Source organism: Jaculus jaculus, chromosome 9 (genome assembly GCF_020740685.1).
Source record: "Jaculus jaculus isolate mJacJac1 chromosome 9, mJacJac1.mat.Y.cur, whole genome shotgun sequence".
In the NCBI taxonomy this organism is placed as follows: Eukaryota; Metazoa; Chordata; class Mammalia; order Rodentia; family Dipodidae; genus Jaculus; species Jaculus jaculus.
This window is the reverse complement of record NC_059110.1, coordinates 114,343,300-114,370,979: the sequence shown is the minus strand read 5'-3', so window position 1 is coordinate 114,370,979 and position 27,680 is coordinate 114,343,300. Positions and strand designations below refer to the sequence as shown.

Here is a 27,680-nt window from a genome sequence, read left to right as displayed (position 1 = left end):
CCTCCCCTGCGCACCCGGGGCCATGCCGGTCATGAAGGGGTTGCTGGCCCCGCAAAACACCTTTCTGGACACCATCGCCACCCGCTTTGACGGCACCCGTGAGTAGGGGCAGGAGCTGGAGGGATGGAGTGTGTGTCGGGCGAGGGGGACACGACACATCTCCTTGGGGGTGGAGGGGGGCGGTCTCTTGGATGTGGTGAGGGTCAGAGGAAAGAATGGAGTGGAAGATGCGAGAACTCCCAGAGCTGCGGTAAAAAAAAACAAGGTGCAGAGTCCCTGAGAGTGGAAGAGGGGAAAGGACCAAGAGGATGGCCGGGGGGGGGGGGGGGGGGGGGGGGGGAAGGAAGCAAAGTTAATGGGTGTGACTCGAGGAAAGAGGGGCTCTTTGTGACCCAAAGACGGAGGATGGGCCTCGGGAGCCACCCACTCCAGGGCAGAGCTGTGCTGGGGGCGTGTGTGGAGGTATCTTGAGACACAGAGGTGCGACGAAGTGTCCTCATGACTCCAGCGGCTTCTCTCCCAGAAAAGAAAATAAATAAATAAAAGATCAGACTTTGAGCAGGACCTAGCTTGGATTAAAGTCAGGCGCCCCCCAACTCGTTTGGTGTCTTGTGTGTGAGGTGGGCGAAGCAGCAAGGGAACTAACTCCCTGCGCGCCCACCTGCGCGCGGCTCTCAAGTTCAGCACCTTGGACAGCCGCACCGCTCCTTCCTGGACTCTTCTTCCGCCTTTCCCTCTCTCACCTCTGGTGCCTAGAGATCTCTCGTCTCTCTTGTTCCCCTCGGGAACCCCCGATCGGGATCAGGGGGATGGGAAAGCAGTAGCCGAGGGCGGAAACCGAGCCGCCAGGGCCCTACCCGCCTCTCCCCCCCCCCCCCGCCCTCCCCACCTCGCTTGTTTCCATAGCGCCAATCACCGAGGCAACGGGCCCTGGGATGGAAGAAGTAGGCTGCGCCCAGGGCCCAGTCTTCCCAGGCACCCTCAATGTCCCCATCAGCCACCTTACCCCCTGACAGTCACCTCTGCTAGGGCCCCTAGGACTGGCTGTGTCTCAGGACCCATCAATTGGGAATGTCCCAGGATGACCCTGTCCTCCTACCCACTGAAGCTGGAGGGAGCCAGCTCAGGTTCTGGTGCTGAAGGAAGCTCCCACATCAATGCCCGCTCCACTTTGAGTCTGAGCCCTAGGGACACATCCCCTGAAAAGAGCTCAAGAAATGCCGAAAAGGGGAACATTTCCTGGAAGGCGGATATGAGAACGCTTCTCTCCTTTTTCTTCCCCTCACACTAAGGAAATGTGTGAGTTTGAAAATTGTCTGCCTTTTGGCTTCTTAACAATGAGAGGGTGTGACGCCCTCGGAATGTTGGCCCGGCTCCTTATAATAGAATGGCATGAGGGTGTCTGTGGCTGTTCTTCCAAAGCTGAGGGAAAGTGGAGGGGTCCCTTCACCTTCTCAGAGAGACACTTACTAAGTATCAGGGCATGTTTCCCCCAAGTTTCTGAAGGAGTTTCAAACAGCTATATGAGGGAGATACATTGTGCCTACTTTGCAGATAAGGAAGTTGAGGCACAGGAGTGGTAATTAACTTGCCCAAGATCACAGTCAGTCAGTCAGTGGCAGGGGCAGATAATGGAGCCTATCCTCTTACCATCCTATGCTGCCTTCTGAGTAACAGCTCACCAGACTGAGGGCAGGGGCATGGGCCACATGGTCCTCTGGATTTTTTTTCTCCATCCCTCCAACAGGCCCTGTCTCCATTCTGAGGTACTCTTGAGTCCTTGTCCCTTGGCTTTATTTCTTGCCCTTATTTCAGAATATTTAAAAAGGACCCAGGCGTGGTGGTGCACGCCTTTAATCCCAGCAATCGGGAGGCAGGGGTAGGAGGATCGCCATAAGTTTGAGACTACCCTGAGACTACATAGTGAATTCTAGGTCAGTCTGGGCCACAGTGAGACCCCAACTCAGAAGAAGAAAAAAAAAAAAAAAGCCCAGAATATTCAAAAAAAGGGACTGGAACCACCCAGTAACCTGGAAAGCTTTCTAGCTCTTTGATTTCTAGCTACAATCTGGAGAAACTACTGCTCATCTGGAAGTTAGCTCCCCTCTGGCCTGGACCTGACCTTGACCTCTCCCTCCTATAGACAGCAACTTCCTTCTGGCCAATGCACAGGGCCCACGGGGCTTTCCCATCGTCTACTGTTCTGACGGCTTTTGCGAGCTCACAGGCTACGGCCGCACTGAGGTCATGCAAAAAACGTGCAGCTGTCGGTTTCTCTATGGCCCAGAGACCAGTGAGTCAGCCCTGCAGCGGCTCCACAAAGCCCTGGAGGGTCACCAGGAGCACCGGGCTGAAATCTGCTTCTACCGCAAGGATGGTGAGGACCCCAACCAGCCCTGTGACCTGCTCAAACCCCAGGGCTCACCTAGAGTCTGCTGGGCGTGATAGAAGTCCGGGGCTCGACTAATCCTCATAGTGCCCTAAGCTGACCGTGCGATAAAATGAATCCTTGACTCTTTCTGGACCTCAGTTTCTCCATTTGGAAAAATGAAGGAGGCAGTTGACAGAAATCCCTGTTGTTATTTCCAGCTGTAAACATTTACCAAAGCCTTGGACTTTGCCCTATTATGAAGTGGGGAGGGACAGAGGAAAGGCACCCCATGGGGTTTCTCACTCACCTCCCCCGCACCCCCATGCTCACAGGCTCAGCCTTTTGGTGCCTCCTGGACATGATGCCCATTAAGAACGAGATGGGGGAGGATGTGCTCTTCCTGTTCTCCTTCAAGGATATCACTCAGAGCGGAGGCCCAGGCGTTGGCCCATCAGGACTGCATGGCGACAGCAATCACGGTAACTATAAGTCACACAAGGCTGCTCCCCAGCCCAACCCCATGGGATGTACCCCAACTTCTCTCGGTCCCTTTCTTCCCAATAGAAAACTCCCTAGGGAGGAGGGGAGCCAGCTCAAAACCTCGGTCCACCAGGAAGCACAGCCGCACCGTTCTGCACCGACTGACCAGTCGCTTTGGTCGCCGGGGCCAGGGAAGCATAAAGACCAGTAATGTGAGTTCCATCCCCATCCAACATCTCCCAAGTTCTCTAACGCTATTTCTCTGCGACTGCCTCCCTACCTGCCCCGTCTCCTATCCATCCATGCCTCTGCCCCTCTACTTGCCACCCCTACCCTGCTCCCTTCCATGCCTCCCACTCCCTTCTTCCATACCCTTTCTTCGTAGGTGACTGACATTGCTCTGGTGAGGCTAGGAGGGTGGAGACTCTGACAGCGATCACATCGCCTTCTCCCCGAGCGTGACAATTATATCATGAGGGATGAAATCACAAGCTAATGTCGTCTTAGGAAGAAAGCCCACCCCCCACCCACCCATCATTGTGGGCACTGCACCCTGTGAGCCACCTCTAAGGATCCTGACAAAGCCACAGGATAGAGTCGCCAACTCCCCAGTGTAGTGTGTTAGGAGCACAGGGACTGGGGTGAGCAGTACCTCCCCTTGGGGCGCAGTCACCCTTCACTAGGCACCTAGAACCAGTAAGAACTATTTGAAGAAGTTATGACACCTCAGACTAGGATTGTTTGTCATAACCTCAAGAGAAACAAGGTCAGACCTCATAGATGGCCCCTCTATAGCATCATTTGTTCAAAGGGGGACCTGGGTAAGAGCTGGGCAGAGGGAAGGAGATGTCAGGTTTTGACCTGAGCACCCCTCCCCCACACCTCCCATCTCTTCTCATCACTACTTCCACAGTGCCCACCCTCTCCTTTTCCCTGCTGCTGCCCCTCCCTCCTTCCCTCCCGCCCCCAGTCTCAGCTCTTCTTTCCCCCAAGTGTCCCCAACCTCCACCCCTCTCCCTTTAGAACGTGTTTGAGCCAAAGCCATCAGTGCCTGAGTACAAGGTGGCCTCCGTGGGGGGGTCCCGCTGCCTCCTCCTTCACTACAGCGTCCCCAAGGCTGTGTGGGATGGCCTCATCCTCCTCGCCACCCTCTACGTCGCGGTCACCGTACCTTACAACGTCTGCTTCGCTGGTGATGACGACAGTCCCGTCACTTCCCGGAACACCCTTGTCAGTGACATCGCTGTGGAGATGCTCTTCATCCTGGGTCAGACTCTGTGCCACCACCAACCCAGGCGGGTGGGCTGCGGGGACCCATGCAGGCAAGCTCCCTTCAGCCTGGGTCTGAAGGACTGCCCCTCTTTCCAATTTTTTAAAAAACATTTAAAAGTTTACTTATTTATTTATTTACTTACTTACTTAAGAGAGAGAAAGTGAAAGAGAGAGAGAATGGGCCCACCAGGGCCTCCGGCCACTGCAAACAAACTCCAGATACATGCGCCCCCTTTGTGCACCTGGCTTACGTGGGGCCTGGAGAGTCAAGCCGGGGTCCTTTGGCTTTGCAGGCAAACGCCTTCACTGCCAAGCCACCTCTCCAGCCCCTTTTTAAATATTTTATTTTTATTTATTTGTTTGAAAGAGAGAGATATAGAAGTAGATAGAGAGAGTGAGGGATAGAGAATGGGCACGCCAGGGCCTCCAGCCACTGCAAACAAACTCCAGATGCCTGCGCCCCCTTGTGCATCTCGCTTACATGGGTCCTGGGGAACCGAACCTGGGTCCTTTGGTTTTGCAGGCTAGTGTCCTTAACCACTAAGCCAGTCCCTTCCCCTCCCCCCGCTTTTTCTCTTTTTTATTTTGAGGTAGAGTCTTGCTCTAGCCCATGCTGACCTGGAATTCACTATGTACTTTCAGGCTGGCTTTGAACTCACAGTGATCTCTTACCTCAGCCTCCCAAGTGCTTGCACCACCACACCCAGCTTTTCTTTTCTTTATTTCTTTCTTTTTCTTTTTCTTTTTCTTTTGGTTTTTGAGGTAGGGTTTTGCTCTAGCCCAGGCTGACCTGGAATTGGCTATGTACTCTCAGGCTGACCTTGAACTCATGGTGCTCCTCCTACCTTAGCCCCCCAATGTTTGGATTAAAGGCAATGTGCCACTACACCCAGCCCCTTGTAAGTCTTTAAGTTCCATTGTGTCTTTCCTCCTGTAGCCTTCAGCTTTGTGACCCCCTTCTCCCTAGAGGCCAGCTAGGAGTCCTGGCTTTTTTCAATCCTGTTTCCTCCTGTCTTTGGGGTCTCCGAGGCTCACCTCCCTTGTCGACCCTTTTGCCTGAGTGTGCAGGCCAAGATGCCTAGTAACAGCCTCTTGCCACCTCCTCAGATATCATCCTGAACTTCCGCACCACCTACGTGTCTCAGTCGGGCCAGGTGGTCTCTGCTCCACGGTCCATTGGCCTCCACTACCTGGCCACCTGGTTCTTCGTGGATCTTATCGCTGCTCTGCCCTTTGACCTGCTTTATGTCTTCAACATCACTGTGGTGAGTGACCGTGACCGCCATCCCACTGCGTACGGAGCCTCTGAACTCCAGCACAGGGTGTCTCCTTAGAGGAGTGGCTTCAAGCCCTGCCCATCAGCCCACAGGCAGAGAGATTTTTATCTGGCCCCTGCTGGGAGGCAGGGAAGGAACCCACAGGGTCTACGCTCTTGCAGAGCTCAGCTCAAGGCTTTGAGGGAAGCTGAGGCAAATGAAGAGCTAACTGTGGCTACCAGGGCGGCATTGGGCTGGTGCCAGATGAGTGGTGCTTTTCACACTTTTATTTAACAAACAACTGATGAGCATTTAGCTGTCTGCGAAGCAAATGTGGGGCCTGGTCACTGTGGGGAAAAGAGCCAAGGAATCGCCCCTCCAAATCCCCTCAGCTTAGTGAGAGGGACAGGAATACCGGAGTGAGGACATCCAAGACAGAGTTGCTGAATGGGAGTGGAAGATGAAGTTGGGTGTGGCTGCTTGGGGTCTGGGCTGGCCTTGGAGATCTGGGCTGGAACGTATGTACCAAAGGGATCTGAAACTGGGCCAGCACCTGAGGGCGGAAGCATCCCAGTTGGGCAGAGGCTGGTGAGGTCTGGGAAGGAAGTGTTCCTTAGGGAGGAGGGAGTAGAGCTAGACCTCAGACAGTATGAAGGACGTGGCTAGCCAGAGATGGGGAGGAGGGAGAGGCGGGAGCACTTGGGGAGATCATAGTAAGTGAAGCCAAAGATGGAGATTGGATGTGGAGAATGTCAGGGTCTGTGTCTCACCTGGGTCTGCCTGGAGCGGTCCAGATTGTAGGTCTTCTTCCAGTCCAGGGTGAAGCGGTCCCACCTTGTGTCCCCAGGCCCCCCCACTTGCCATTGGGGGGTGGGGGGGTGGAGAGCAGTTTCCCTGTGTGCTCTCCTGCTGCACTCAGCTATAGCAGGAAACCACCTACACGCAGCCGGATTTAACTAGCCGCCAACGGGCTGTGGGCCTCTTCTTCTGGCTGTGCACACGTGTGTGCATGCTCTTACACACGTGCATGTGTGTGTAAGCCAGCCCTGGGCCCCTGGCCATTCAGAACAGGGTTCCCTACCTCTCCCCAGACCTGCTACCATTGCCTCTGTGGCCACCAGCCAATATCAGCCTGGCCCATAAATGTCCTTGTGGGAGAGAGAAAGCTGCAGGGAACCAAAGGCCCCTCCTCTCAGCCAGTCCCCACTCTCTGGCACTTTGGGGAGCACTTCACAGTTCCATGCTGTACTTTCACGCCCATTGTCACATGGAACCCTTCAGAGAGGATTCCCTTCACTTTCCTCGTCAGATGCTCAGAGAGGTGAAGCAATTTGCTAAAGATTACATAGTTAGCAGAGGTACAAAAGAAACTAAAATCAGGTCTCCTGACTCCCAGTCTGACATTCTTTTAAATAAATTGTTTTTATATTTTATTTATTTATTTATTTGAGAGAGAGAGAATGGGCACACCAGGGCCTTTAGCCACTGTAAACTCCAGATGCACGTGCCACCTTGTGCATCTGGCTTACGTACTGGGGAATCGAACCTGGGTCCTTGGACTTTGCAGGCAAGTACCTTAACTGCTAAACCATCTCTCTAGGCTAGTATTCTTTTTTTTTTTTTTTTTGTTCTCGAGTTAGGGTCTTGCTCCAGCCCAGGCTGACCTGAAATTCCCTATGAAGTCTCAGGGTGGCCTTGAACTCCTAGCAGGCTAGTGTTCTTATCTGTATACCTGCCTCCAAGGTAACCTGGGTCTCTGAGTGTACGGCTCTGGGGAGATGAGGAGTAATGCTGGAGTCCAGGAGAAGCAGAACAGAAATAGAGCTATAGGCTTGAAGGAGGTGGGGCCAGAGACATTCTGACCCAAGGACCATGATAGGAGGGTCGCCAGGTGTGTGAAGCCCACAAGCAGGTGCCTTGGGGGAACCCCGAAGGACTCATTTGGAGGTAGGAGGATCACCATGAATCTGAATTTGAGGCCAGCCAGGGCCAACACCATGGTTGAAGTTGCATGTCAGCCCAGGCTAGAGTGAGGCCCTGCCTTGAAAGCAAACAGGAGCTGGAGAGATGGCTTAGCAGTTATGGCACTTGCCTGCAAACCTAAGGACCTGGGTTCGATTCCCTAGGACCGACGTAAGCCAGATGTACGAGGTGATGCATGCGTCTGGAGTTCGTTTACAGTGGCTGGAGACCCTGGTGCGCCCGTTCTCTCTCTCTCAAATAAATAAATTAAAAACAAACAAAGACATATCTAGCAAGTATGAGGCTCTGGGTCTGATCACAGCACCCTCCCAGAGCAGGAATATTAGCAAATATTTACAGGTTTCTTGCTAGACACCGCCGGCTGGCTCCATCAGCCCCCTCCCCCCACCCCGGTTCAGCCTAGTTCACTGTCTTCTCAGCTTGATTCCAACTCTTCTCGACGGCTCCTCCCAGTGTTCTGCATCCTCATCTCCTGTTAGGTCCTGTGTCCTGCTCACTGTCTGGGGCTGAGCTCGGCTACCACCTCCCTCAGGAACCCTTTCTTCCCAGACCTATGCCTAGCTGCTCCAGTTTCACATCCTACCACCCCTGCTTGCCCTTCCCCTCTGACCCACAAGAGGAGTCCCAGCCTTCCCCAGTCTTCCAGCCCCTGCCGGCACCCACTGTGTTATGCTTTTCCATGTCACCTGCTGCTGCGACTTGAAGGTGCACAGGACAATGGAGCTTTGAACGGGCTCTTTCAAACAGATCAGTCTATCCCCCCCCCCCCCCCGCTCTGTCTAGGACTTGCTCCCACACCATCCTATTAGTAATAAGAGGCAATTTAGCCCCAAATAGGCCTTAGTGTCAATCATCCCTAGACTTGAGTCACAACTTCGTTATTCTTTGGTTTGTGACCTTGAGCAAGTCGCTAACCTCTGAGGGTCCCAGTTTATTCATCAGCAAAGTGGGAATGATGATGATCATTGGACCAAAGGCATGACTTATTTTGCTTGCCTGCAAGGCCTAACAACCAGAGTTCATTTCCCCAGTACCCACATGACACCAGATGCACAAGGTGATACATGGGTCTGGAGTTCAATTGCAGTGGCTAAAGGCCCTGGGGCACCCATTTTCTCTCTTTCTCTGTCTCTTTCTCTTTCTCAGTCTCTCTCAAAGGAATAAATTTTTTTTAAAAAAAGATATAGCTGGGAGTGGTTGTGCATGTCTTTAATCCCAGAACTTGAAGGCTGGAGAGATGGCTTAGCCATTAAGGCATTTGCCTGCAAAGCCAAAGGACCTTGGTTGGATTCCCCAGGACCTACGTAAGCCAGATGCACAAGGTGACGCGTGAATCTGAAGTTCATTTTCAGTGGCTGGAGGCCCTGGTGTGCCCATCTTCCCTCTCTCTCTCTCTCTCTCTGCCTCTTTCTCTCTTGCTTTCTCAAATAAATACATAAATAACTAAATTTTTTTTTAAAAAACTCTCAGCACTTGAGAGGCAGAGGTAGGAGGACTGCTGTGAGTTCCAGGCCACCCTGAGACTACATAGTGAATTCCAGGTCAGCCTGGGCTAGAGTGAGACCCTACCTCGAAAAACCAAATAGAGAGAGAATATAGGTGTGCCAGGGCTTCTTGCCACTGCGCATGAGCTCCAGATGCATGGGCCACTTTCTGCATCTTCCTTTACATAGGCACTGGGGCCTCAAACCTGGGCCAACAGGCTCTGCAGTTTGGCTTTGTCTTACTGAGGACTATCAACCTAGCACGCTGGCTGCCACAGTGCTGAGGAAGCTGTACACGGTGGCTATTAGCTTTATTATTTTCTCCCCGTGCACTTGCTGGCTGCTTTCTCAGGACAGTGGGAAGGACTCTCTTTTTGAGGCTTCTTCTGGCTCCAGGGTGTCTTGTTGGGAAGGATCTGGGAAGGGATGGGGCTCTGTGAAGGCTCGGAGGAGGTGTACCTGCTGACGGCCTCCTCTGCTGCCCTCTTGCAGACCTCTCTCGTGCACCTGCTGAAGACCGTGCGGCTGCTGCGGCTGCTGCGGCTGCTGCAGAAGCTGGAGCGGTATTCGCAGTGCAGCGCGGTGGTGCTCACGCTGCTCATGTCCGTCTTTGCGCTCCTGGCCCACTGGATGGCCTGCATCTGGTACGTCATCGGGCGCCGGGAGATGGAGGCTCATGATCCGCTGCTCTGGGACATTGGTGAGTCACAAGTTTGAGACTGTTCATCACCACCTATCCATCCGTCCTGTCCCCAAGCGGATGCCGCCGCTGGGATTCACACGCCCCACCCCATATTCCTCCAGTCACCCACAAGCGTGCCCTCCTGGATCAGGTGTGCTGCAGACAAGGGCCCTGAAGCCTTTGAGGGAACCTCTCAGCTTAGCAAAGGAGTAAGACCCGTGATGGGGTCAAACACTGGGAAGCAGACTGATGGTGAGTTCGAGGCCACCCTGAGACTACATGGTGAATTCCAGGTCAGCCTGGGCTACAGTAAGACCCTACCTCGAAAAACCAAAAGAAAAAGAAAAGCAGCCGGGCATGGTGGCGCACACCTTTAATCCCAGCAACACGGAGGCAGAGGTAGGAGGATTGCCACAAGCAGGTCAGATTCTTGACACTGGTTTTTTGTTTGTTTGTTTGTTTTTGTTTTTGTTTTTGGAGGTAGGGTCTCACTCTGGCTCAGGCTGTCTGGCTCAGGCTGTCCTGGAACTCACTATATAGTCTCAGGGTGGTCTAGAACTTGTGACAATCCTCCTACCTCTGCCTCCCTAGTGCTGGGATTAAAGGTGTGCGCCACCATGCCTGGTTGCTTTTTTTTTTTTTTTTCTTTTGGTTTTTCGAGGCAGGGTCTCACTCTAGCCCAGGCTGACCTGAAATTCACTGTGTAGTCTTAGGAGTCTCACCTGGTATGGGTGGGCTCTCCTTAGCCTGTTAGGATTCCTAATATCTGCTTCAGTAATTAACCTCTCATCTGTAATGACTTACTTTTTTAAAATATTTATTTATTTGCAAGCAGAGAGGGAGGATAGAGAGAGAGAATGGGGAGGGTGCCAGGGTCTCTAGCCACTGCAATGAAACTCCAGATGCATGTGCCACTTTGTGCATCTGGCTTTACATGAGTACTGGGGAATCGAACTCTGGCAGGCAAACACCTTAACCACTGAACCATCTCTCTTGCCCGATTTTATTTATTTTCTTTCCCCTTCACATTGTAAGTTCCATCATGGCAAGGTAGGGAGACTTGGCTGGGGTCAGATTCCCACCTACACACACACACACACACACACACACACACAATACTAAGGCATCAAAGGTGCCCTTGCACCATCAGCAGGCTGGGTAGCCTGAGACTACAGCTGTAGCCAATTCACTGTGGCAAGGCCCAGGCACAGGCTGCTCGGTACACTTCCTGTGCCAATCCTCTGTAAATACTTGTCCAAGGTCAAACACAGGCAGCGCAGGGAAACTGTTCTCCGCTGCTCACTTAGCCCAGACTCCTTCCATCCGTCCACTCCCCTCCGTAGGCTGGTTGCACGAGCTAGGCAAGCGCCTGGAGGTGCCCTATGTCAACGGCTCTGCCGGAGGCCCGTCTCGGCGCAGCGCCTACATCGCTGCGCTCTACTTCACGCTCAGCAGCCTCACCAGCGTGGGCTTTGGCAACGTGTGCGCCAACACCGACGCCGAGAAGATCTTCTCCATCTGCACCATGCTCATAGGCGGTGAGATCAGACCCACTGCGCGCAGGGGGCCGTACTGAGCCCAGCGTGTGTGTGTGTGTGTGTGTGTGTGTGTGTGTGTGTGCGCGTGTGTGCACGCCCAGGGAAACTAAGGCCCAGAGAGGGCAGAGGGTCCACCCAAGTCCAGACAGTTGCGCATTCATTCATGGACATTTCTCCATTGCCCGCCGCTGTGCCCACAAATAGGTGTGGCCTCTAGAGAAAGGCGAGTGGGAAGCCCAAGCTCGTGATCTAATGAGGGGAGAAGGAGCGTTAGCAGGGTCCACTGTGGAAGAGGTGATGGGAAGAATGTAAGAGCCAAAGGAAGGGTAGGACTGCTTACAATGCACTATTCCAGACACAGAATGGCCTGGAACTCCATGACCTCCTAATGCCTGGTACTACCTAGCAACACCCTCATAATAGGAGGAAAAGATAAGGAGGAGGAGAGGGTACGATGGAGGGTGGATTTGTGAGGGGTCCAGTCAGGAGGGGAGGGAATGATCATGGTTTATTGTTTATAAGTACAGAAGCTGTCAAAAGTGGTTTTTTGTTTGTTTGTTTTTTCAAGATAGGGTCTTGCTGTAGCTCAGGCTGACCTGGACTTCACTATATAGTCTCAGGGTAGCCTCGAACTCACGGGACTCCTCCTACCTCGCCACCCGAGTGGTGGGGTTAAAGGCGTGCACCGCCACACCAGGCAAAAAGTTTTTTTTTTAAATATTTTTAAATTTATTTATTTGATAAAGAGGGAGAGAGAGAGAGAGAATGGGTGCGCCAGGGCCTCCAGCCACTGCAAATGAACTCCAGACACATGCACCCCTTTCTGCATCTGACTTGCATGCATTCTGGGGAATCAAACCTGGGTCCTTTGGCTTTGTAGGCAAGCACCTTAACTGCTAAGCCATCTCTCCAGCCTTTTTTTTTTTTTTTTTTTTTTTGGTATTTTTGAGGTAAGGTCTCACTCTAGGCCAGGCTGACCTGAAATTCACTATGGAGTCCTCACGGTGATCCTCCTACCTCTGCCTCCCGAGTGCTGGGATTAAAGGCGTGTACAACCACACCTGGCTAATGGCAAAAAGGGTTTTTTGTTGTTGTTGCTGTTGTTATTTTTAACAAGAAGGAAGAGCCCAGGATTTCTCCCTCTGTGGACTGTCTGGCCTTCTCCACTCCCGATAGCAGGTGATCCCTCAGGATCCTGCTGTCTCTCTGTGCCTCCCCACAAACTCTGAGACTCATCCAGGTCTGGGGGGGCCACGGGAGCACAGTGAGGCAGCAGGGAGGTGGGCTCCCTGGGTAACTAGCCGGTTGGTGGCCGCCTCTACAGCTCTGATGCACGCCGTGGTGTTTGGGAACGTGACGGCCATCATCCAGCGCATGTACTCGCGCCGCTCGCTCTACCACAGCCGCATGAAGGACCTCAAGGACTTCATCCGCGTGCACCGCCTGCCCCGGCCCCTCAAGCAGCGTGTGCTCGAATACTTCCAGACCACCTGGGCCGTCAACAGCGGCATCGACGCCAATGAGGTAACGCTGCGCAAGGGCTGTGTGTTGGCATGGCAGTGCAGTGCGGAAGGTCCTACCGCCTCTCCAGAGCTGAAACGGAGGCAAGCAGCACTCAGGCAGATCAGGGGCTGTTAGCAAGAGCATGCGTTAATCCCAATCCACCTAAATCCAAATCCTTCGCGCCTGAGCATAGAAAGTGGAAAGAGCACAGAATGCACGACTCTGGACGCGGGCAGACACCTCGCCTGCTCTGGGCCTCGGTTTCCTCCTCGCACTGGGTTTTCCAGTCCTCTCTTACCCTGGCCGCTTGTGAGATGTGGATCTGTGCCAGCACCGTGCTCCGTCCATCCACCATGTGGGACACAGAGCTTGAGATCATTCTGTTCCACCCTCAGGGAGACAGAGAAGCATGCAGAGGATAGAACAGTGAGGAGGGATATTGGCACAGTAGGACCTCATTGTGTCTGGCCGATGCTGCTCTGGATGGCCTATGTGGTCTGAAAGTGTCTGAGTCAAGGAAGAGAACGGAGGACATCATGGACAAGAGGGAAATCAGCCAGCTACAGGTCATTCCAAGCCAGGCATGGTGGCGCACACCTTTAATCCTGGCACTTGGAAAGCCCAGATAGGAGGATCGCTGTGAGTTCAAGGCGATCCCGAGACTACATAGTGAACTCCAGGTCATCCTGGGCTAGAATGAGACCTTACCTCAAAAACAAACAAAATAATAATAATAATAATTTTTTTTTCATTTGTTGGGCGTGATGGCACACGTCTTTAATTCCAGCACTTGGTAGGCAGAGATAGGAAGATCACGGTGAGTTCGAGGCCACCCTGAGGCTACATAGTGAATTCCAGGTCAGCCTAGACTAGAGTGAAACCCTACCTCGAAAAACTAAAAAGAAAGAAAGAACAAAAGGAAAAGAAAAAAAGAAGAAGGTCATTCCAGGCAGAAAGAGCACAAGTGCTGATAAAGAAAGGGCTGAGTGAGTGAGATCAGGGAACTGAAAGTAATTGAGTAAGCCTTGTGGGGAAGAGACGGTGAAATGCTGGGGCGAGGGAAGGGAGGGGTGGCGTCAGAGTTGGGGCTGGGACAGCTGTCAGCTCAGGTTGTGAATAGCCTCGAATTTGACTTTTATCCTGCCAGATCTTTGGGCTGGGGTGTGGCACGGGATGAAGGAGAAAGTGGATGAGGAAGGTATTTGGGGGTGGGGGAGGACTCACAGAACCTGGTTATCTCTAGCTGATTGCAGGAGAATAGCTCACAGTGATGAGCGGAGTCAAGGGCTGAGGCGGAGGCGCTGCAGGAGGGAGACTGGCTGGGCTTAGGTGTGAAGGTGAGAGTCCAGGGCTGGACCCTGAGGAGGGTGTGGTGTTTGTGGGCAGTCCAGGCAGAGGTTGCCCAGCAGGTGGTTATTAATACAAGTTTGGACTCAGCGCTAGAGATCCTCACCAGCAGCAGGGAAGTCAGGAGCTGGTCGCCGCAGTGCAGGGACAGTGTGGGTCACGAGAAGTGAAGGAGCTCCTCTGTGAGGAGCCGGGGAGGAGATGAGGAAGGAGCACAAGACAGGAGGAAGGCGAATCGCGCCTAGAGCCCTGGTAAAGGACAAGGAGAGGTCTGCAAACAAGCCAGAGTGCCTAAGTGGCTCTATCATATGAAGACAGAAATATCAAAATTAAATTAGGCCTAAGGGGGCATTGGTAATGTTCAAGATCTAGCATGAGCCTGCTTTTTTTTTTTTTTTTCGAGGTAGGGTCTCGCTCTAGCTCAGGCTGACCTGGAATTCACTATGTAGTCTCAGGGTGGTCTAGAACTCACAGTGATCCTTCTACCCCTGCCTCCCACGTGCTGGGATTAAAGGCATGTGCCACCACACCTGGCTGAGCCTGCATTTTTATTTTTATTTATTTATTTATTTATTTATTTATTTACTTATTTTTAATTTAATTTATTAGTTTTCTTTTCAGCAGGCAGTTTGGTACCATTGTTTAGGCTCATCCATGATCTACCCCCTCCCAATGGACCCTCCTTGTTGATGTAAATGGGTTATGCATTGTGGAGTTAGCCCACAGTTATTGGTATGATAAATGTCTCTGCATATCATGACCCAACATGTGACTCTGACATTCTTTCCGCCCCCTCTTCCGCAAAATTTCCCTGAGCCATGTTGGGTTCATTTTTGGTCTGCCTCAGTGCTGAGGTGTTGGGGGCCTCTGAGGCTCTGGCTCTCTGATTTGGTAGGAGTTGATTTTTCTCTGTGTTGGTCTCCTTCCCCTTTGTGCTGGTATCCGGTTCATCAGGAAAACAGCACCCTTACTTGTTTCGCCCTTACTTGTTCCTTAGTTTCAGTCGGGCCCCTTTTGAGGTATGTTGGGGTAGCTCTCTCCTTAGGATCTGCATCTATCTGAAAAAGAGAAGCAGATTCTCCAATGGAGAGTAAGTTAGCACCCATAAAATTGAGATAACACTTACTTTTTTGATAGAGAGTTTGATAGGTGTAGGCCCTCTTGTACCCCATGATTGATGGTAGCTTGATATTGGAGAGTGGGCTTGTGTTTGGGAATGGTTCTGACTTGTTTCCCAGATCCAGCTATGGGTCTCATACCACTGAGGGGATCAGTTAGCCAAGTCAAGAGCAGTTGGTTCCCCACCATGGTTGTGTGCCACTATTGCAATTGTGTGGGCATCACATCAGGTCATTTGTTGCTAATTAGGTTAGACCATGAGTTGCTTGGACAGATATTGGTCATTTCCCCCAGTCACCCATGTAGCACCTTCTGGCACTAGACATGCTGACTGGGGACTGACTCTCTCCTGGCTTCCAGCCATGCCGTTCCATTTTACGTGTCAGCTGCGTATGGAGTCTTCAGCAATAGGGTCTTGCCATTGACCTTTGGTGGGTCATCAAGTACTCTGACAGAAGTCTGTCATTGTTTTGGGAAACCTTGTAGGTTTCTCTGATCAAAAGCTCATGGTGGATGGGAGGCCCAAGCTGGAAGTGGGGGTTACAAGTCAGTGACCACTAAGAAATTGAGGAAAAACATAACTAATATACAAGAGTTAGAGAGGAGAGAGAGAGAAGGGAGAGGGGGAGAGGGAGGGAGGGAAGATGTAGAAGATTTAGGTTAGTCTTGATCCTACCCTCTCCAGTGTCTTGTGGTTCAGGTGTTTCCTGTAAGGGTCTAGTGAAGGTTCAGCCATTTGGTCTGCCTTTCTTTCCCTGGTATTTGCAGCACAGCTAGGTGGTCGCCATCTTGGCCGGAAGTCCTTATTTATTTATTTTTGTTTTGTTTTGTTTTCAAGATAGGGTCTCACTTTAGTCCAGGCTAACCTGGAATTCACTATGTAGTCTCACGTGGCCTCAAACTCACAGCAATCCTCCTACCTCTGCCTCCCAAATGCTGGAATTAAAGGCATGCGCCATCACTCCCGGCTTTGAGCCTGCACTTATTTTTTATTTATTTATTTGAGAACAACAGACAGACAGACAAAGAGGCAGATAGATAGAGAGAGAATGGATGCACTAGGGCCTCCAGCCACTGGGAACAAACTCCAGAAGCATGCGCCCCCTTGTGCATCTGGCTAACGTGGGTCCTAGGGAATAAAACCTCGAACCAGGGTCCTTAGGCTTCACAGGCAAGTGCTTAACTGCTAAGCCATCTCTCCAGCCCTTTAATCTTTTTTTGCTTAGTTTTTATTTATTTGTTTGAGAGTGACCAACAGAGAGACAAAAAGGCAGATATATAGAGAGAATGGTGAGCCTGCATTTTTAAGAAGTATTTATTTATTTATTTGTAAGCAGAGAGAGACAGAGAAGAGAGACAGACAGAGAGAATGAGAATTGGCATGCCAGGGCCTCCAGCCACTGCAAACGAACTTCAGACACATGTGCCACCTTGTGCATCTGGCTTACATGGGTCCTTAGGCTTCATAGGCAAGCACCTTAACTGCTAAGCCATCTCTCCAACCATGAGCCTGCATTAAAAAATTTTTGTTGTTGTTGTTATTTTTATTTACTTGAGAGAGAGAGAGAGAGAATGAGCACACCAGGGCCTTTAGCCTCTGCAAACAAACTCCAGACCCATGTGCTACCCTGTGCATCTGGCTTACTTGGGTCCTGGGGTGTCGAACCTGGGTTCTTCGACTTTGCAGGCAAGTGCCTTAACCACTAAGCCATCTCTCCAGCCCAATGAGCCTGCATTTTACAAGTGGGGATACTGAGGCCCACAGAGAGGAAACACATGGTCCAAAATCGGCAGGAACATAGGAGCAAAGCTGACTCATAGTCTCCCAACTCCCAGCTGATCAGCTCATGATGTTTCTTGATTCTGTGGAGTTGAGCCCCTAAATCATGTATGAGTGCCTACTGTGCAGTAGACAGGTAGGGGCCGATTGGTCTCCACCCAAAAATTAGGTTTGGAGGGGAACATGACAGGTGAAATTGAGGTTAGACACAGAAGTCTTGCTGAAAGTCTGCAATGGGTAAGTTGGCATCCTTGCCTTGGAGACAATTCAGCCTTTTTGCAGACTCAAGTAGTGATTGCAGGGGGATGGCCAGAATGACCTATGCCCCTTATGCAGTTACTGCGTGACTTCCCAGACGAGCTGAGAGCTGACATTGCTATGCACCTGAACCGGGAGATCCTGCAGCTGCCATTATTTGGAGCAGCAAGCAGGGGCTGCCTGCGGGCCCTCTCCCTGCACATCAAGACATCGTTCTGTGCTCCGGGGGAGTATCTGCTGCGCCGTGGGGACGCCCTTCAGGCGCACTACTACGTCTGCTCTGGTTCCCTGGAGGTGCTCCGAGACAACATGGTGCTGGCCATCCTAGGTGAGGACCATACCATCACATACGACCCGTCCCAGGACTTTCCTAGGAGCCTTGGGAATAGCCAGGAGTTTAAGGAATGTGTTATACCCCTAGATCTCCTGCTGAGGAGTAATCTTCTTGGTTCCTTCACCCTACTACTGTCTCCCCTCGACTGGTATGCCTCCCTCTCCCCTTGACCAGTCCTTCTCCAGTGGCTGTTGCTCAAGCCAGTGGAGCGCTCCCATCTCATTTTCTCTGGCCACCATTGGCCCTTCTTCCCCAATAGCCTTAACGTTCATCGATCATAAGTATTTTCATTTATCTGTAAGCAGAGAGAGAGAGAGAATGAGCATGCTAGATCCTTTAGCCACTGAAAACAAATTCCAGGTGCATGCACCACTTTGTGCGTCTGGCTTTACATGGGTACTAAGGAATCAAACTCGGGTCATTAGGCTTTGCAGGCAAGCACCTTAACCACCAAGCCATCTCTCCAGCCCCCATTCTTTATTGGTCATCCCACTCCCTTGGCTGCTTCGCCAGCTCTATGGACACCCCTCATTGACTGTCTCCTGACCTCAGCAGCCATGATCCACTGACCTTTTCCAAGCTCCACTGAGTGTCTTTAGCAATGCCCTGCCTAGCCCACCTTCAACTGCTCTCAACCACCCAGTCCATCCCTCAAATCTATCGGCTACCTGCTAGCCATTGTTCCCTTCATCCCCGCTGACTGTCCACTTCCTGTACCCACAGGGAAGGGAGACCTGATTGGAGCAGACATCCCTGAGTCTGGGCCGGGGGCAAGCCCCAGCTGTGTGCTGAAGACCAGTGCCGATGTGAAAGCACTAACCTACTGCGGCCTGCAGCAGCTGAGCAGCCGAGGGCTGGCCGAGGTCCTGCGACTGTATCCTGAGTATGGGGCCGCCTTCCAGGCCGGCCTGCCCAGGGACCTTACCTTCAACCTGCGCCAGGGCTCTGAAGCCAGTGTATGTAGTAGCGCATGTGCGCCACCGTGCCCAGCGTCTAGCATCATCTTTTGTTGTCCCAATATTTCCCACTTGGCTTCAGGCTGGGCTGTGTTCTTGATACCCTAGGCCTTAGTCTTTTGCTATTTTGGGGGGCTTGGCTTGTCCCTCAGGATTCCTTCAAGATAGAGTTGGTGATGTCTGGCTCAATTCTACAGTCCTTCTTATTAAAAAAAAATATACTTACTTATGCACGCCTTTAATCCCAGCACTTGGGAGGCAGAGGTAGGAGGAGCTCCATGAGTTTGAGGCCACCCTGAGACTACAGAGTGAATTCTGGGTCAGCCTGGGCTAGAGTGAGACCCTACCTTGAAAAACCAAAACCAAAAACAGCAACAAAAAAAAAATTGTATGTGTGTGTGTGCGTGTGCTTGTGTGCACACACGTGCCACAGCCTTGCCTCCATTATTGTAGGGGAGTGTTACTATCACAGGTACATGTGCCTCTCTGCATCTGGCTTGATGTGGGTACCGGGGATCTGAACCCCAGCAGGCTTGCAAAGGAGTGCCTTTAACCGCTGAGCCACCTGCCCAGCTTAAGCTCCATGTTCTTTTTTTTTTTTTTTTTGGTTTTTCAAGGTAGGGTCTCACTGGTCCAGGCTGACCTGGAATTAACTCTGTCATCTCAGGGTGGCCTTGAACTCATGGCAATCCTCCTACCTCTGCCTCCCGAGTGCTGGGATTAAAGGCATGTGCCACCACGTCCGGCTTTCCATGTTCTTTTTTAAACAATATATTTTTATTTATTTATTTATTTACTTGAGAGAAACAGAAATAGGCAAATATAGAGAGAAGGAGAGAGAGAGAGAGAATGGGCATGACACGGCCTCTAGCCACTGCAATTGAACTCCAGATACATGTGCTCCCTGTACATCTGGCTTATGTGGGTCCTGGGGAATCCAGCCTGGATCCTTTGGCTTTGCAGGCAGGAGCCTTAACAGCTAAGCCATCTCTCCAGCCCAGCTGTATGTTATTAATGCTTAATAATGTCAAGTGGGACCACGAAGGGCTGCATCAGGGATGTAGGGAGGTGGGTGTCATCTTGAACTTCCCTTTGACCCCACAGGTTTTCAGCCGCCTTTCTCGCTCTCCTCGCCTCTCCCAGGTAACACTTTCTTCCTGGGTAGGGTGAAATTGCTCTAGGGAGAGGTTGGATGTGGGGTCCTTTCCTTGGCTCCTCTATTGTGAGGAGAAGGGGCCGTGGGAGGGGAGCAGCATGCCATGGTGAAGGCTGTTGCCTTGTGAAGGATCCTGTCATTCTCTGTCCTGACATCGGCTGCCTCTTCTGTTCACAGCCGCGCTCAGACAGTCTTGGCTCCTCCTCAGATAAGACTCTGCCGTCCATTACAGAGACTGAGGGTGGATCAGAGCCTGGGGCTTGTTCGAGGCCCCGCCGGCCCCTCCTGCTGCCCAATCTTAGTCCAGCACGACCTCGGAGCTCCCTGGTCAGCCTTTTGGGAGAGGAGCTGCCCCCATTCTCAGCCCTTGTCTCCTCTCCCTCCCTATCCCCATCACCTTCCCCTGCACTGGCTGGCCAGGGCCAAAGCTCCTCCCCACAAGGCCCCCCCAGGTGCTCTGCTGCCTGGAAGCCCCCCCAACTTCTCATTCCCCCACTGGGAACCTTTGGACCTCCGGATCTCAGTCCCCGGTGAGACGCCTGCCTCTCCTGTCTTTTCCCATATCCCCGCTGGCTTCCAGAACCTTCTTTGGGCTTCATTCCCAGTGTTCCAACCAGCGCTCCTTCCTGTCTCTGACCCAACCGCCCACCCTACCTTTCCAATCACAGCTTGCAATCCCATTCTGCTTTGAACAGTGCTCTTCCCCAGTTCCCTGACTGTTGCCCCCATTCACCCTCCACTTGCCCTGCTCTGGCCCTGTGCCCACCCCACGGTGCTGATGAGCACTGCCCTATCCCCAGGATAGTGGATGGCATTGAGGACTCCAGCAGCACAGCTGAGGCACCTAAGTTCCGGTTCAGCAGGAGGCCTGAGCCCCCCAGACCCCGCTCGCAGGCTGCCCGTACAGGTGAGGGCTAGCAGCGGACTTCTCATCACTCAACCACCCAGAGATCCATTTACCCAGCCATCCACCCACTTGTCCATCCACCCACCCATCTACCCACCCACTCATCCATCAATCCAATCATCCGTCACTCACTTTCCACCTAGCCATCAATCCATCCATCCACCCACCCACTATCCTCATCCATCCATCTACCCATTCATTCATTAACTCACCCGTTCATCCATCCACTAACACATTCACTCATCCGTCCACCCACCCATGCCACATGTGTAGGGACCTACCATGTCATAGGCACTATACTAGAAACACAGAACTAAACCAAACTGGGCTTGCACTCTTGGAGAGTTCCCTTTATTTATTTATTTATTTAATTTTTTAGAGATAGCAAGAGAGCGAGAGCAAGAGAGAGAGAGAGAATTGGCATGCCAGGGCCTTAGCCAGTGAAATTGAACTCCAGATGCGTACGCCAACTAGTGTGCACGGGCAACCTTGTTTGTCCAGCTTATGTAAGATCTGGAGAGAGATGATAGAACATGGGTCCTTAAGGCTTCGTAGGCAAGCGCCTTAACTGCTAAGCCATCTCCTCAGACCTCCCTTTATTTATTTATTTATTTATTTTTCTTCCTTCTTTTCTTTTTGTTTTGTTTTTTCAAGACAGGGTCTCACTCTAGCCTAGGCGGACCTGGAATTTACTCTGTAGTCTCAGGATGGCCTCAAACTCATGGGGATCCATCTACCTCAGCCTCCCAAGAGCTGGGATTAAAGGCGTGCGCCACCACATGGGGCGGAGAATTCCCTTTCTAGTGGGGGAGGCACTGTTTACAAAGATAAGCCGTTCTAGCACAACTGAGAGAAGAACAGCACTCTGGTAGGAGGAGGGGACATTTGAGTTGATCCTTTTATTTTTATTTTATTTTTTACAATCTAGGTCTGGTTTATTTAGGACATCTATTAAGCCATGAACTCATAGGGAACAGGCTCCAGCAGCTCCGGCTCTTTTCCGTTTTCCATTAGTCCTCACAAAGTGCGTGTCTCTGGGCGGAGCGGGCTGCCGCTTCAACTGCACCCAGGTTCCCTTCTCTTTGGTCTCCTTCTTCTGATCATTTTCCTTCACCCATTTCAGGAAGCTGTCTCGGCTCTTAGAGTGCTTAATATGCTTGGTACACACATTAATTCTCTTGGCAAGAGTCTTGCCCTTGACTTGTTTGTTCACAACAATGCCAACAGCATGCTGAGTGACATTGTAGACTCCTCCAGTCTTCCCATGGTGACATTTATGAGGTGTTCCTTTTTGGATAGTACCCTCTCCCTTCATGTCTACAACATCACCCTTCTTGTAGACTCGCATATACGTGGCCAACGGAACAACTCCATGTTTTCTGAAAGGCCTAGAGAACATGTACCTCTTTCCCTCTGTGTTTGTCATTTTGGCAAATTACTGGAAGATGGCGGCTCTCGCCAAAAGGCCTTTTATTTTTATTTTTATTTATTTATTTATTTGTTTGTTTATTTTTGGTTTTCCAAGGTAGGGTCTCACTCTAATCCAGGCTGACCTGGAATTCACTATGGAGTCTCAGGGTGGCCTTGAACTCACATCTGCATCCCAAGTGCTAGGATTAAAGGCGTGCACCACCATGCCAGCTTCTTTTTTTATTTTTATTTATTTATTTGAGAGAGAGAGAGAGAGAGAGAGAAAGAGGCAGATAAAGAGAGAAAGAGAAAATGGGCACACCATGGTCTCTAGCTACTACAAATAAACTCCAGATGCATGTGCCACCTAGCTCATCTGGCTTTATGTGGGTACTGGGGAGTCGAACCTAGGTCCATAGGCTTTTCAGGCAAGTGCCTTAACCACTGAGCAATCCCTTCAGCCTTGAGTTGATTCTTAAAGGAGGGTACAGGACTTTGACCTATGAAGCAAGATAGCTATTTAAAAAATAAAGGCAGGGCTGGAGAGATGGCTTAGTGGTTAAGGTGCTTGCCTGCAAAGCCAAAGGACCCAGGTTTGATTCCTCAGGACCCACATAAGCCAGATGAACATGGTGGCACATGTGTCTGGAGTTCATTTGCAGTGGCTAGAGGCCCTGGCATGCCCATTCTTTCTCTCTTAATCTCTCTCTTTCTCAAATTAATTAATTAACTACTTTAAAAAAGGGAGGTTATCTGGGCATGGTGGTGCATGCCTTTAGGAGGATCACCATGAGTTTGAGGCCACCCTGAGATTACATAGTGAATTCCGGGTCAGTCTGGACTAGAGTGAAACCCTACCTCAAAAAAGCAAATAAATCAATAAATAAAAAGAAAACTAGCCTCAGGAGCTGGGTTCCCCATCTCTTTGACCCCGAGCCTTACCTCCCTTGCTCTCTTCCTGCCCACCAACAGAGGTGGCCAACCTGAACTGTAGAATCAGGTATTCATGCTCCATGAACTTACCTGCATCCTCTCTACCTATTCTGCCTACAGGCCCCAGGCCCAGCCAGGAACTGGCCACCGAGGCAGCTGAGGAGGTGAAGGAAAAGGTCTGCAGGCTGAACCAGGAGGTGAGTTAAGCCTGGCTCTTCCCCTCCAGTCCTAGAAAACATTGTCTTGGGGTTGGAAAAGTGCCTGACATAAGAGCATATCAGCTTTTGGAGCCAGAGTTCCAGCAGTCATGATAGCTAGGTGATCATGGGTGACCCTCACAACTACACTAAAAATGAGAAAAGTAACATGTCCTTCTCAGGATTGTGAGGAAGAGCTGAGTACATGTGTGCCTGTTCTAGACGCTGGTGTGGCTCAGCCACAGCCACCACCACCCACCTCCAGCAACTGGCTCAGGGTTTACAGAGTAGAGAGTGATTCTCCTCTATCCCCAGCCCATGCTCACAAGGGGATTGTTGTCCTGCCTGGTTCCATCCCATGCTTTCCCCTTACCCAGCTCTGGGAAATAAATGCCTAGCAGTGTGTGTGTGTGTGTGTGTGTGTGTGTGTGTGTGTGTGTGTGTTGGGGTCAGCAGACAAGAAGGCTAAGAGGCTTTCTAGCCTTGGGGACTTAGGCCCAGATGGCTAAATCTTAGCCAGGAAGAGCCCAGAGCCTTTAAGCCTAGGCAAGGCACTGCTTCTATTTCCTCCCCAAGGGATCTCAACACTGTCACCACACAGCCACCAGGCCCAGCCCCAGGGAGTCACCTTCTCTTCTCTCAGTTCTGATAAACAGCAGGCCGCCCAGAGGGCTGGCACCAGGGCCAGGGCGGGGCTTGGGGACACAGCCCCTGTTCTCCAAGGTTGAGAGCAAGTCTGGCTTCTGCTTTACTGCCTCAGGCTGCCCTCAGTTCCAGACCAGCAGTTTCTATGCTTGAGTTTGTATTAGAACCACTTGTTAAAATGCAGATTCCAGGGCCTCACCTAGTTGAGATGTTTGGGGTTGGGGCTCAGAAATCTGCCAAATTTTTAAAATAATTCTACACTCAATAGCGTTTAAAAGCTTAAAAGCCACATCAAGCTGAGTGGGGTGGCACATGCCTTTAATCCCAGCGCTTAGGAGGCAGAGGTAGGAGGATTGCTGTGAGTTCAAGGTCAGCCTGGAACTACAGAGGGAATTCCAGGTCAGCCTAGGTTAGAGCGAGAACCTACCTCAAAAATAAATAAAACCACTCAGGCATGGTGGTACACGCCTTTAACTCCAGCACTTGGGAGGCAGAGGTAGGAGGATTGCCATGAATTCAAGGCCACCCTGAGACTACATAGTGAATTTCAGGTCAGCCTGGGCTAGAGTGAGACCCTACCTCAAAAAAACAAAATAAGCCAGGCGTGGTGGCACACGCCTTTAATCCCAGCACTCAGGAGGCAGAGGTAGGAGGATCGCCGTGAGTTCGAGGCCACCCTGAGACTGCATAATGAATTCCAGGCCAGTCTGGGCCAGAGTGAGACCCTACCTCAACAACAACAACAAAAACCACCCCAAAATAAATAAATAAAACCAACTCATAACCAACTAAATAAAATAAAAAATTAGGGCTGGAGAGATGGCTTAGTGGTTAAGGCACTTGCCTGCAGAGCCTAACGACCCAGGTTTGTCTCCCCAGAACCCACATAAAGCCAGACATACACGGTGATGCATGTGCACAAGATGGCACATGCAATTGCCGTTCAGCTGCAATGGCTGGAGGCCCTGACATGCTGATTCTCCCTCTCTCTCATAACTAAAATAAAAATAAAAATCAGTGATGAAGAAGAACTTGTGTAATGGGCTGATACTGCCTCTTTGAGCACTTTTTTGGGGCATGTGTATGTGGTATGTATGTATGTGGTATGTATGTGTATGCGTCCTTATGTGTGTGGGAGGACATATGTGGGGATGCTCATGCAGTTATGTGCACATGCATGTGGAGAACAGAGGTCACATCAGGAGTTCTCCTCAATAGTGTTCCACTTTCCTATTATTATTTTGGTTTTTTGAAGCAGGGACTTACTTTAGCCCAGGCTGACCTGGAACTCACTCTGTAGCCTATGCTGGTCTTGAACTCACAGTGATCCTCCTACCTCAGCCTTCCTCCCTAGTGTTGGCTGGGATTAAAGGTGCGTGCCACCTCACCTGCTTTCCATCATATTCTAATCAACAACCTTTTTTTTTTTTTTTTTTTTTTTTTGCAAGCAAATGCCTTTAACCTCTGAGTCGTCTTTCCAGATCTTGAGCACATTTTTTTTTTCTCCATCAAGTAAAAATGAGGGAGGAGAGCTGAGTTTTGTGGTAGACACCTGTCATCCCAGTACATGGAAGGTGGAGGATCAGGAGTTCAAGATCATTCTTGACTATATTGTAAATTCAAGGCCATCTTGGATTACATGAGACCCTATCTCAAAAACCCAAAAGGAAGGGAGAGGACAGCAATGTCTACTGCATCAAATCCTTTCTGGAAAGAAATTATACTGTGCACACAGCTAAGCCATGCTAGGACCATGTATTAAGAATGATAACTAAGACAGCAGCAGAACTCTGCTCTAAGGGATACTTGGGTTGGTTCTTAAAGTGGTCTGTCTTCCCAGGTGGCTACAAGCAGACAGTGGTTAAAGAGCTTTGCAAACTGTAATAGGGAGTCAGCCTGGTTATTGTTATGGTGCCTGTGAGACAATTTGATGTATTTTTCAACAGATCTCACGTCTCAACCAGGAAGTATCTCAGCTGAGCCTGGAATTGCGACAAATGATGGGTCTCCTACAAGCCAGACTGGGTCCTCCAGGCCACCCAGCAGTCTCAGCTTGGTTCCCAGACTCTCCCTGTCCCCAACCGAGGCCACCATGCATCTCTCCTTGTGTGTCTGGACGACCACCTGGCTTCCAGGATACTACACTTGCGGTGGTCCACTGCCCGGCCAGTGTGGGGACAGTAGACATGGGGGCTGCCCCCTCGGACCTGAGACCTTCCATGCTTGCACCTAATTCCTCGGAGTCTGAGACTCTGGAATCCTCCCCAGCGCCAGAGGGTTCTCCCCTAACCCCAAGCCTCATAAAGCACAGCTTCCAGTCTGGGTCCGACACATATCACTGACCCCGGGCCCAGGGCCTGTCTGGAGTGGGTATCGCCGCCTGTCATCCAGGGAGGAGCTGGGCCCCTTGGCCTCTTGCTTCTAGGACAGCAGCCACCAGCTGGTCTGGTAGGCTGTGGATTCTCTGGACTTTTTAACAAAGAGTGGCCACCTCGAACCTGCTCTGTTTCCCAAATCGTCCCCCATCCCCTCTGTGAGGGGGAGCCACCTGAGGTCTTGGAATCCAGCAGGCATGAGATGGATCGTGGTGCCCATTGGACTGGGCAGATGAGATGTCCCACTTGCCCCCCAGGACTTGGAGGAAGGTAGAGTATTAAGGAACAGGGGAGAGGGTGGGCAAGGGTCCCAGATCGAGCCTAAGAAATGAAGGCTAAGGCATGACCAGGCAGGATTTGGGTATCTACAGCAAGAGAGATAGATTGCAAGGTTCTGTTTTGGACATTATGAGGTCTTCTGCTCTAGTTTCTGGGTTCTCTGTTGGAAGATCTTGAGAGCAACGTCACTTTGGGGTGGGGTGGTATTGAGATTCTGGTTGGTGTTTGAGCAATCTAGCACATTTCAGAACCCCACTATCAGCCTAAACTATGGGGGCCCATCCCATACACACACATGATACCACAGAGAGAGAGAGAAAGAGAGAGAGAGATGACTTCAGGTATGTGTTCTTTGGCTCTCAGAACATTTTTTTCAAAATATGAGTTAGTTACCAACATCTAAGATCAGGACAAGCTGGGCATGGTAGCGCATGACTTTAATCCCAGCACTCAGGAGGCAGAGGTAGGAGGATCACCATGAGATTGAGGCCACCCTGAGACCACATTGTGAATTCCAGGTTAGTCTGGGCTAGAGTGAAACCCTACCTTTAAAAAAAAAAAAAAAAAAAAACTCAGGACAGGGAAGAAATGTCTGGCTACCCAGAGCCAATATTCATCTGGTAAAAATCAACAATTATCTGGTCTTGTTGTTTAGACAGGATCTGCAATCCCATTTCTTCACAATCTTCCCCTTGATCATCTTCAGAAGCCTACTTAGTTCTCTTATTTAAATTCTTTGTGTGGTCTCCTTACTATTTTCAATTTGCATTCCTTGCCTTAGAATGGGTTGCCAAATCCCTGGGCCCAGTGGGTTTTTGAGGGGCCCAATGTCTGTTTCAACCCTTAAATTTGTGCCTATCAACATCTATGTTCCTATTTCTTTACAGGCTGTCACTCAGGTGATCTCTTCTGTGGCCAGCAACTCAAAATACACCCAGCATCACTTCCTATTCTGCTCCCACCCCCAGACCTCAGCCAACCCTGTCTTCCTGCCTCCCAACATGGTCTCAACTCAGGGCCTAGACTTTCTCAAAAACCCACCCTGGTCTCCAGCTTGCCTTTCAGACCCAACACCCTGAGCTCCCTTTTTGGATAGGAAATAAACTCATATTTTTGTAGTTGTTGGCGCTCTGGCTGTTTCTGAGGAGATGGTCTGGCTTTGGGCAAGCCAACCCAGCAGGCACGCCCCAACGTACTCCAGAGCCCTGTTGCTGTCTCTAAGAAGGGCAAAGGCGCCAGCCAATCCACTTGGCATCATATTCACGCCACCAGGGGCCCCAGGGATAAGGGAGAGACCTTAATGAGTCACTAAGGGCCTGTTATCCTCCTTCCTTCCCACCACTCACAACCACAGATACACGTACAGTATATGGGAGGGATAGTCTTGTATCAGATCAACCTCCAGCCTTGTAAAG

General features: G+C 51.0%; 1 protein-coding gene across 1 annotated transcript; it reads left to right on the top strand.

Annotated features, from left to right (window-relative positions):
* Positions 1-22: 22 nt before the first annotated feature.
* Kcnh4 (potassium voltage-gated channel subfamily H member 4) lies at positions 23-27,383 on the top strand. Its single transcript, XM_004655372.2, has 17 exons — positions 23-98; positions 2,144-2,377; positions 2,704-2,850; positions 2,936-3,063; positions 3,875-4,118; positions 5,231-5,388; positions 9,339-9,546; positions 10,872-11,066; positions 12,391-12,590; positions 17,152-17,401; positions 18,131-18,363; positions 19,468-19,506; positions 19,697-20,049; positions 20,320-20,426; positions 22,890-22,966; positions 25,558-26,256; positions 27,153-27,383. Exons 1-16 carry the CDS (start codon positions 23-25, stop codon positions 25,951-25,953), a joined length of 3,045 nt encoding a protein of 1,014 aa, XP_004655429.2. The 3' UTR covers positions 25,954-26,256; positions 27,153-27,383.
* Positions 27,384-27,680: the final 297 nt, after the last annotated feature.

What these genes read in the sequence shown, in the direction of transcription:
- Kcnh4 (XM_004655372.2), top strand. Translation starts at nt 23, where the DNA reads ATGCCGGTCATGAAGGGGTTGCTGGCCCCGCAAAACACCTTTCTGGAC. An exon ending in CACCCGCTTTGACGGCACCC is followed by an intron (nt 99 to 2,143) that starts GTGAGTAGGGGC and finishes TCCCTCCTATAG; the next exon opens with ACAGCAACTTCCTTCTGGCC. An exon ending in TCCGCTGCTCTGGGACATTG is followed by an intron (nt 9,547 to 10,871) that starts GTGAGTCACAAG and finishes TCCCCTCCGTAG; the next exon opens with GCTGGTTGCACGAGCTAGGC.